This window comes from Etheostoma spectabile, chromosome 1, assembly GCF_008692095.1.
Source record: "Etheostoma spectabile isolate EspeVRDwgs_2016 chromosome 1, UIUC_Espe_1.0, whole genome shotgun sequence".
In the NCBI taxonomy this organism is placed as follows: Eukaryota; Metazoa; Chordata; class Actinopteri; order Perciformes; family Percidae; genus Etheostoma; species Etheostoma spectabile.
This window is the reverse complement of record NC_045733.1, coordinates 14,097,982-14,108,876: the sequence shown is the minus strand read 5'-3', so window position 1 is coordinate 14,108,876 and position 10,895 is coordinate 14,097,982. Positions and strand designations below refer to the sequence as shown.

The 10,895-nt window shown below is 38.7% G+C and overlaps 1 protein-coding gene across 6 annotated transcripts in view; it reads left to right on the top strand.

The window, feature by feature from the left end:
• Positions 1–10,895, top strand: part of LOC116700867 (protein diaphanous homolog 3) — a 178,170-nt gene that overhangs the window by 57,841 nt on the left and 109,434 nt on the right. For 4 of the 6 annotated variants that reach the window (XM_032534507.1, XM_032534658.1, XM_032534348.1 and 1 more), the window contains one exon: positions 521–529. The exons of the other annotated variants lie outside the window; for them this stretch is intronic. In XM_032534507.1, the coding sequence (XP_032390398.1) occupies positions 521–529 (9 nt within the window). The remainder of the gene's footprint in view (positions 1–520; positions 530–10,895) is intronic. 6 annotated transcript variants of the gene reach the window in all.

The window sequence follows — 10,895 nt, the reverse complement described above, 5'->3', positions numbered from 1 at the left end:
TTTTTTTAAGCGCATGAGGACTTGGGCAGTGGATTTTATTTTGGTAGAAAATAATCACACGCATCAAAGAATTTCATGTCACTGAGAAAATAGTTTTATGTGTTTCAAGCTTGTGGAAGTACTTTTTTACAAATACAACTCACAGTATACAGTCTCATTTCTCCATCCTTTCAGATCCTATTCTATACCCACAAGTAACACATGTTTTTTGATAGTGAGAAACTGTAACTCTGCTCTGTTTCTGCTTTTGACAAGTCCGTTATTGTGGAAAAACTTTTTTTCTGAATGCATACACATGTCGCTCTAAGGACTAACATACATATTGCAATGCTTTCTGTTGTCTCTCTGTTGACAAAAAAAAGTCTGAAATAATGCTTACTTCAAAAAACACTAACAGATTTTCTTATTTCTCCCATTTGCTCTGTCTCTGTTTCTCTTCCCTTCTCTTGCTTTTTCTTTATTTTGCTCTTGTAATTTCTGCTTGGCTGCATGATGTGCCTTCATATTTGCTCTGGAGCAGAAACCAAGGGTGAGTATTTTTTTGTTTCACTCTGTTTACAGTAGCAGTTTTAGTTGTCTCCATACTTAAATTTTAGATTTTGTGAAATTGTAACCTAATGGCGTTTTTTTCAATTAATGGTACTTGCTCAACTTGACTCGGCCGCGGTGCCCCATCCTCCATGTTACATTGCAGATTAGTACCAACTCATGCGTGTGGCGAGCTGTGGCTGGTTGTCATAGCAGGAAACGGCCGTGACCTAACGCAACACACACACGGAACGCCGAAGGTGTGTTTCTTTTGATTCTTGGCATGGGGCTTTTTCCACAGCCAGAAGACAAATTTAGTTTAAAAAGAAGCTGGAGGCAGAAAAAAACTACAACAACGCTTGCTAAACTACTTAAACACGGCGGGTTTGTTCAGGGCACCCCCCCTGTCTGTCGCTGGGGATGATAATACACTGAATAGTGATTATTCTCTCCGACCAATCAGTAGTCTGCAGGTTTTCACGCCACCTTTTGGTATCGCCTCAGCTTGCTTGGAACCTCGACTGAGGTGGTACTAAGAAAAAGTACCTGTTGGCAGGTACCAGGGACTCTTTTTATGTAATAGAAGACCTAAAAAGGCAAGTAGATTCTTGGCAAGTCGAGGAGGTACCATTCAGTGGAAAAACGCCATAAGCAATAACTTTTGTCTAATTTTTTAAACTAACTATTAAGGATGGCTTAACCCCTTCTGGTATTTGTACTGACATCATTTGATTTTTACAAAAGTACATGACCTGATGGAATTTGTGTGCAGTATTTGAAAAAAAGACAATACCCCACATTAGCAGACAACGGTTGCATTCAAATATTCACGTAGAAAATAGGCCCCTCAGCCTGACCTGGCTGTACTATCAGACCGAACTACAGTTCATGACTTTTAAACACATTGATTCAATTCACCTTGCACTTTGTTGTTTTGTGATTTAAATCAGCTGGGGCATTCATCCTGTTAGCTCTGAACAGGAGTGTTTGAGGTTTAAAAGATTTTGTGGCACATGGATGGACTGCATTTCACAAAGTAGCTCAAAGCTTTATTTCTTTCACGTCTGACCTGACATTACCTTAACTCCTTTAACAAGGAGTGTGTGGGCTGTGTTCAGATTTTGTACTGACAGGAAGCTCAGAATTAGGAATTTCTCTTTTTGAAGTAGGTGATTGTGTTGGTGGCCTTGTCGTAAACTGTTGTGAAGCAGATTAATAGTAATTAATGACATTTCTGTTTCTTTCATTTTGTATCATTATACTTGCCTGAGGTTAAGGCCATCGCCTTAAATCAAAAAGCATAGGGCTAGTTATGATTCAATAAAGATAATATAAATTCTGTCTTATTTCTCTGATGTGTTGATACTCAGAGCTTTACAATTGGTGACATTGGTTACCGAATTACCATTGCTGGGTTGAACAATGAAATGCTGCACTGGAATATTTTCAGTTAATCTGAAGCTCATCTGCTCAAATATTCATTTTTGGCTACAGGCCTCTTGTTACCTCCTCCTTCTGTTTCACGTATTGCCACAGCAACCTGAACCACAGGGTTAATTGGATCCATCCAAATTTACCCTTTTAAGATTTTCAAAAAATGTAACTTGTGGTTGACCACATTCATTTAAGTGAAACTGTAAGGAAAATACCAGTATTTAAATGGAACATTTAGACACATTGAATTTTTTTTTGTGATCAAGCCATACAATTTGACACAACCATGCAATTTACATTTGAATTATGATGTACACAGAGCATCCCAGACACAGGTGTTTCCCCTTTTGGAATGGCTGTAGTGTCACAGTAACTAACAGTTATTAACTATTTGCTATATCATAGGACTGATTATGTCTTTCATCAATACAGTTTGAATCAGTAAAAAAAAAAAAAAAAAAAACACCAAACAACCCGCCTTTTCTCTTATTCAAACAGAAAATAATAATGAAAAGCAAAAAAAACAGGCAAAAGTAGTGAGTGGACGCTCAGAGAGGACAGCTTTCCAAACTTTCAGCAGTTTCTTTGATTTCACCGATAGCCTCCAGACAAGCTTTTTCAGAACATCAGTGCCAATAGATGGAAATAACACATGTATAGCAGAGCTTTCCTGTGGGTGTTTGTACGAAGAGAGGGTAAAAACAAAATCATAGCATGTTTTTAGAGACATTGGCAGGTGGGAATTGAGGAATATGTGGAGCCTGTCTCGCATTCCACTGTACTACTAGTCATATCTCGTCTTTTGTATATATTCAGCAGCAGTGAGGTTACTTTATGAAAGGTTAACATAAAGGGGCACCAATGGGAACAAACCAGTAGTGTGCCGCTACTCTTCCATTCGACCTCTCTTTTTTTCAGATTTTGTTCTGGGGTATAAACAAAATAAAAATGCAGCTCTCTTTGACTAAAATGAAACTTAAATGGAATGGAACCTGAATGGACTGCTTAGTCACACAATAACCATATCTACAAAACACACACCACATATATATATAATATATAATATATAAGTATATATATATATATATATATATATATATATATATATATATATATATTAGAATACATTCATTGCTGGTTTTGTTTAATTCATGGGACTTACTCCAGCCTTGGCCTTCAAATGAAGAGTGTACTATACTACTTGACTATTCATTGTATCTCACCAATATGTAGTATATTCAATCTCATTTTTTCTCATTTTCATCACTTATCAAATGTTTTTTTTTGCATTTTGGCTCAACAAATATATAAGGCATATTTTCATTTTAAAAGGCTATTCAATTTGACCTTGTTTGGACTTTTATTGCTGTATATTGCATTATTTTACAGTTTCTTTCCCAAAACATCAATTCAGCTATATATTTTTTGCATCATGATGTAATAGTAACATAAAATGTGGAGTGAAATTGTGTTTGAGAATATTAGACTGTTGCTGGAGCGCTTTGGGTAATATCTGAAAGAAATGTGAGCTACTTGTTCCTCGACTTGAATATAAAGGTTTTGGTCCTTTAATACCTGGGTCCATGTGCCAGTTCTGCATATGTATGGTGTATATATACTGTAAATATACCATATATTTACCATGCTCCCACTTTGACCTCGATACAGTACACATTTGCTTTTTAAGACCTTTGCTTTGGATCCAATTTATTTCTTACCACTAAAATGTATTTTTTTAATAAGTGGAGATGAATGTCCTTATCAAACATACATCTTACTAAATGGACATATTTTGTCATACTACATTCATGCTCTAAGTAGTGGTATCTTAATTGACACCTGGAATAAACCAGCTTTTTCTTTCCATCTGTCTTTCCGTCTGTGTTTTATCATTAAAGGGCACAGGGATAGTCATTCATCGCCATAGTGCTGGGAAAATGAGCAACAACATGAAGAGAGCTGCCCTTTCCTGGGGCTTCTTTTTGGCTAATAAATAACATCCAATTAGATGAAACTCTCAAAGAACGCAAAACTAGTTTGCCATTTCTCTCCAGGATACAGGCATCTGCTAATAACCTACCTCTACTCCAAGAGTCACAGGATGAGAGACAGAAGGGTATAGAAACGGAAAAGGTGTTGGCAGATACAAGTTTTTAAAAGGGAGAAATAAGTATTTCATTTGCTTTTTTAGCAACTTATTTTTTTGTGATTTTGCGATTGAAGGAGGCTTCAATTTATTGGTGCACACCATAGTCTGTATAAAATATGGAGGTAGTCTCCGTGACATCACCCATAGTTTACTAGAGAGCCAAAATGAAACTCAAAGTGGGCGTCTCCCGTTTGGCTCCAGGTTTCAGCCCTGGAGGTTGCTGCATTTATCAGCAGTGCATTCATCTGAATTGAGACATTACACACGCACACACACGCAGGAGGGTGTGCGTGTGTAAATGTAAACACCTATTATTATCAACAATTTAGAGGCAATGGAAATACAATGATCAAAATAAGCTCTCAATCAGAATCAGCTTTATTCCCCAGGTATGAGGACACATACGAGGAATTTGTCTTTGGAGCATTGTTACTCACACTGTGCTTACACGTACAAAACAACCAAAAAAAAAATATACACGCTAATATATACACAATATATACATACTCTAAACAAACAATATAGAGGCATGAGTTATATTTTTATCTCAGTACTTTTTTTTTATTAGCAGATAGTGCTTGGAGGATTGTACTTAAAATGTTACTTACTGGTAATAACCTGTAGCAAATCTATGTTTCTGTTTACTATTTCCACCAGGATGTTGGCAAGAAGTATACATAAGTACATTTTTTTTGCTTACAGAAACAAGTATAACGGACTAAAAATGACTTTGTCCTGTAATTCAGTTTATGTATTTAGGCTAACACTGCTTGTGGGATACACTATGAACAAGTAATGTAGTTGCTATTGCTGGAGTAATACACCTACTCTATCATTTCCAGGTCTGTAATATTCCTATAATGAAAAATAATCACAAAATCCCACTATATATATAAATAAATACACTATATATATATATATATATATATATATATATATATATATAATAATTACCCTATTTTAAATATTGCCATAGAAATTTGCATATATAGCCCGATCAATGCTGAATTTTGGAGGCCAAGGCCAATGTGGGTTTTTCTTTCCAAAATAAATACATAACACATACATATTTTTGATAAGGATACCCTAAATTTGGTTAAAACAGAATTGTAGCTTAAGAAAATGTGATTGTGTATGTGTAGAGCGGAACACAGTGAGTAACAAGCACATTAATGGAATCTCCTCGCTACAGCTGTGCACTACCTGGGTGAAAATGGAGTGCTGGGGCCGTAGTTACAAAGCAATTATGGCACATGGTATTTGTATGATGAGTGATAGGGAAGCTGTGAAAAGTGGTTCTTACACAGTTTGCTCTAAATCTGTATTAAGTGTATTCATGTACTGGGTACATAGACAAACTGCATTAGTTTGATGCCTGCAAACATTGGTACCTTGGTTTGCCTAAATGTATTACTAGTAATCAGTGTTTTCCTTATGAGCACTTTTTTTTTGTACTACTGTACTGTAAGTTAATAACATTACATTATTTTATTAATGTTTTTTGACTTTGATTACTAACTAATCATTGTATAATTTGTTTAATGTGGCAATCACAGACTTCACTAAGCTTGTAAAAGAATACAGTGCGGCATTCAGCATGAAAGCTTCACAAACAATGAGTACAGTCTTAATGAATAAACTGTTAGAAGTGACAGCATGGGTATTCAAAACTTGAACAAGATGTTTCACAAGTGTGCCCCCCCCTCCCCCCTTTTTGTGTGTGTGTGTGTGTGTGTGTGTGTGTGTGTGTGTGTCTTGCTGTAGCATTAAGGCTGTGTTCTCAGTGGATGACGGGCTCTACAGATCAATCTTGCCTGTCAAAGAGAAAGCTGAGGAAAGACAAGCTCTCTTCCCACTTCTGGCATGCTGTAAGAGATAATTAGACAGCCAATTTCCATATCATTATAATGGTCTGGGTAGGAAGCATGTTTGTGTGGGTTTTGGCAGTTTGCACAAGCGTTTTGGGGGGGGGGGGGACTAGCTCATATGGGTTTTGACGTGGTTCAAGAGCACACATGATTAAGGGACGGCTCCCATGTTGAGGTAAAGACCACAGCCAGAGCTGACAGCTTGTCGTGACTTGTCAAACTCAGGCCGATGTGACACAATACAGTAACGGTCATTCAAACCCATGCTTTGAGTCTGTCAGTCATCACTTCAATGACCCTTTAGACTATCTCTGATTTGGAGTCACTTCATATATCCATATAGTGATGTTTGATGGGGCTCTTGGATCCAAAGTGGGTGTATTTCTCAGAACAGCAATAGCTTTTGTGGTCTGCTGAGTGGAGAACTTTTGAATTACAATTAGACAAAAGCAGTTGAGGAGGTTGGTGGACACCATCGTAGACGAATTATAGAGAGATTGAGGACTAGAGGAGGTGGGGATGAAAAGGATTTCAAAAAAAAAAACAGTGTTGTAGGTGTTTTTTCTTAAATCGAATGTCGGGATGAAAAATAAAAATTCTAATCTTGGGGCGGCCTCTAGCTCACCCAGTAAGAGCGTGTGCCCCATGTAGGCTGAGTCCTGCAGTGGCCCGGGTTCGAATCCGACCTGCAGTCCTTGCTGCGTGTCTCTGTCCCCCTTTCCTGTCTATCCACTGTCACTAATAAAGGGAAACAAAAAAAGTAATATTTTTAAAACACACAGTCAAAAGTTTTGATATTGCCATTTCTTCATTGAGTTGTCTTCAGCTGACATTTTCAATTATTCTCATGATCGTCTCAGCAGCATTTGGGTAGAAATAAAATCGAATGTATAGGTTAGGTGTGTCAAGTTGTGGTCACTGTTGTGTTCACTGAGAGTTGGAAATATAATTAGCTGCTAAAGTGACTTATAGTTGTATAGTAGAACCACCACAGAGATCTGATGGGAGTATCTAAAGACACCAGCAGGAGTCTATCTCATACTGTCGTGTAGTTAGTATTGCTTTCCCCTGGTATATATCTGTTCACATCAAATGGACACTCTCTCCTGTTTGTCTCTCTCACATTCTGTCTTGCTTGTTCTTCTTTTTTTCTCGCACTCTCTTTATGCTTTTGCTGTGACATTTTGAAGAACACCATTAGTTCTATAATGACTTTTCATGTGGCTGCAGAAAATTTGTGCCATTATGAGGGATCTCATCAAATGCATAATTAAAGGCTCTTTTTGTTGTTGTGGAAAGGAAAGGTCTGGTCACATAGTACACACAGTGAATGGATGTCTATTTTTTTTCTTCTTTTTTGCAATGTTAAGCCTACTATTTATATATTTTATAAATTTGCCCATAATTCAACGACATTTTTGTTAGAAATGGCTAATGTGTTAGAGTAACACAGTGCTGCACGCACATATGCGTCCTCCCTGGGTCTTTGCCTCCCTTTTCTTTCTTTATGTGGTTAACCTTCTGTTTTTCTGCTTTCCTTTTCTTCATTGTTTTCTTCTTTCTTTTTTCTGCCTCAGTTTCTCAAGCATCAGCACCTCAATTTATTCCCAATTTGTGTTTTTATGTTCTCATATCACCAAAGTAATGGGCTGGCTCGTTAAAAACATATTTGCTTTTGGGACTTGATTTTTCTGCGATGATTTTTCATTCACACATGAAGGTTTGTGCATGTAGGGTGGGGGAAGTGTTAAAGGGATGGGCGCAGAGATGTTTGCGGTGAGAAAAACAGAAAAATGACTTCAGAGATAAATGATTTAGGCTGCCATCAATCCATCTTGGGAAATGTTAGGGTAAGCTTAACAACTGTTCAAATCGGACTATTGTCACATAGTGAAATGAAATGCTTCATACCTGATATGACGAGTAGTCAGAAAATACTCATTTTATCACACACAAACACTCACATGCACACACATTTTAAGGCCATAGGTAGGTCTTCAAGAAGCCTTTAGAGGGCACTACTCTACTGAGAATAGTGCCAAAGGTAAATACATCCCCACTGGCCAGTACATACTGATTAACACAAGCTCCTAATCAATTTTGAATCTTTTAATTTAGCATCAATAATTTTAGTCCAGATTTGTGAAGTACGTGTGAGTACAACGTGTGAATGTACGTTCATGCTCTCTGTAGTGTGTTAGTTTCTTTGTGAAGAGCAATATGTTGTAGATGCTGATGCTCATGCAGCAGGAGCCATTCAGGGGTTTAGATTTAAAAACAATCTGGGTATAGCAGAAGGAGAGGAGAGAAAAGCCTAATGAAGTCTGTTAATTTGCTGTTATCAGAATGAAAGTCTCAGACTAATTATGGCCCTGGGTCATCTAGTCTGGATCACAGGGAGAGGTGGCCCTGCATGGTTCACTTTGATTAGCTCCTCACTTCATTACTCTGATCTCCCTCTCTGTCTCACACTCACTGGTACCCACACACAACTCGAGATTGGGGGGGGGGAGGAGATAGTCCGTGTGCACACAGACCAGTCAAGTCGTCATGTCAGTGTTAGTCAGGAGGTTGGAGAGTGTGTGCATTCACAAGGCAGAGAGGGAAAGGTGAGGGCAGGTGTGTATGGTTACTGGATGTTAGGTTCTCTTGAGCTTTCTGTCAGGCTGACTGAGGTTCAAGACTTAGCTGGATCAGAACCATACAATGAGTCAACAGTCAAGCCGCGCGGCTGGTTTGACTGGTTTGTCTCCCATCTGTTGACTGTAGAGACTGTAGAGCTGACAGATGTGTCGAAATGGTGGATTTGTTCACTTGCTGCAGACAGCCCCCCTCCTGTGCATCAGATGTCTCATAGTGGATTTTGCTTGAGGCAAGTGTGTGTGTGTGTGTGTGTGTGTGTGTGTGTGTGTGTGTGTGTGTGTGTGTGTGTGTGTGTGTGTGTGTGTGTGTGTGTGTGTGTGTGTGTGTGTGTGTGTGTGTGTTTGTGCGTTGAATTGCGAGCTTCCCAAATTTTCCCTGCTACAGAAACTCCCCTAATAACAGTGATTTAAACTTTACCTGCATGACTGCCTTGATTGGCAATTGGAAACAACACAGTGATTTAATTACCCTTTTAAGACCGCTGCCCTCTCAACTTTCTCTTTCCTGTGTGCTTGTGTATCTGTTCCCTCAGGGGGAGACAATCTTATCACTACAACATGCCATAAATAGACACCCCGTCATGAGAAAAGTCAGTAGAGGGTGTTATATCTCCTTAGGAAGTACAATAGTTGGACACATATTGGATAAAATGACAGGCTAAATAAACACACTCACACACATACACTGTCTGTCTCTTGCCTCTCTTTTAGTATGAGTTATTGAGTACAGGATTTTTTCTTTTCCATTTGACGTTAGTGCTAAGATTTTGTGTGTGTGTGTGATAGAGAGTGAGAGAGTGAAAAAGGAGGGCAGTTCCGGCGTTTTCACTGATTAGAAATTCATCCTGATAAGATGAAGTGCTGGTGTGAGTGTATAGGGCTCCGGAGAAAGAGGGGATTTTGGTATGTGAGTGGTGGGGGGGAGGATTTGAGGTGTTACTTGCTTGTCTCTGAGGCCAGCCTGTCATGTACAACATCAGTCATGTTCTATGCAGTAGTTTCATTTCATCCACCATTCCCTTTAGTGCTTTGACGGCAAAATTCACTGATACTGCCTTTTGGGAAGTGCTACCGTTTGGGAAAGCATGTGTATGCGCAGTGTAACATATTGTCATATTTTTGTCAAAATATGACTTTAAACTGTGGCAAAGATTGGATCAAAACTAGTTTGTAGCATTATTACAAGCAAGACATGTAGATAACTCTTTTTAAATTCTAGCTTTGCATCCCTGTCTGGCCCCGCAACTAAACATTATTTTTTATTTCTCAAGGAAAGAATAAAAGTTTTCCTTTATTTTATACCCAAGGCCCCTCGTTTGTTTCATTCAAGAAAAGACATGAACACAAATTGACATATTTTTTTTTGTTACTTTGTTTTATTGTGTGAATAATGCAGAATCCCTCAAGTCTACTACACTAGGGTAAAAGAAAATTGAGACCTTTTTTACAGTACTTTTTTTCGACCTTATCTCTCCTTCCACATTGCCCAGTCACGCCATTAAGTTGACATTCATCACAGTTCTCCATTAAGAGGCCTTAACTTGAAAGTGCTCAAACTGTAGACGGCTAGCACTGTGTGAGCCGTGGCAGAGCAGAGAAGGCCTTTCGACTGAGTCTGTTGACTTAGGGTTGGTGTCTCTCTCTAATATACTGGTCTTTCCGGTTTTGTGATCAAGTCTTGCTTTCCCCTTTCTGCGCTGATCTGTTCTCAACATCTGATGTTAACTGTTTTTTGCCAGTTGCTTCTTTTGTAACCTAAATTTTTCTGTCAGGCTAAATCTCTGATTCTCTGTTGCTTTGACTCTCTAAACTGGTATTCCTTTTCTTTTCCCCAACAGTTTGTCATCATTATGCACATTAAAGTTGGCAAATCCAATTGCCGTTAGAGCTTTATATATATATTCTAGTCCCACCATACCTACACCATCTTCTTTGCTTCTTCCCTACTTTTGCTCTACCTGTTATGTGACTCTGACTGCCCACTGCTCTCCACTTGTAAGTGTACCCTTATCTTCCATCCCCTTCCTGTGTGATAGCGCAATCTGATAACTACAACAGTCGCTGGTCCTTCTGATTGATTAACCAGTGACCTCTGACCCCTTGCAGGATTTAAATTGGCTGACGTATAATGAGCAGGCTTCCCTGAAGAAGAGCGGTTTTAAGGCTAGAGAGATTGGGGGTGATGCTGGAAGGGGGCATTCTAATTAGCTGATTTAACAGATAACACGTGTGTGTGTGTGTGTGTGTGTGTGTGTGTGTGTGTGTGTGTGTGTG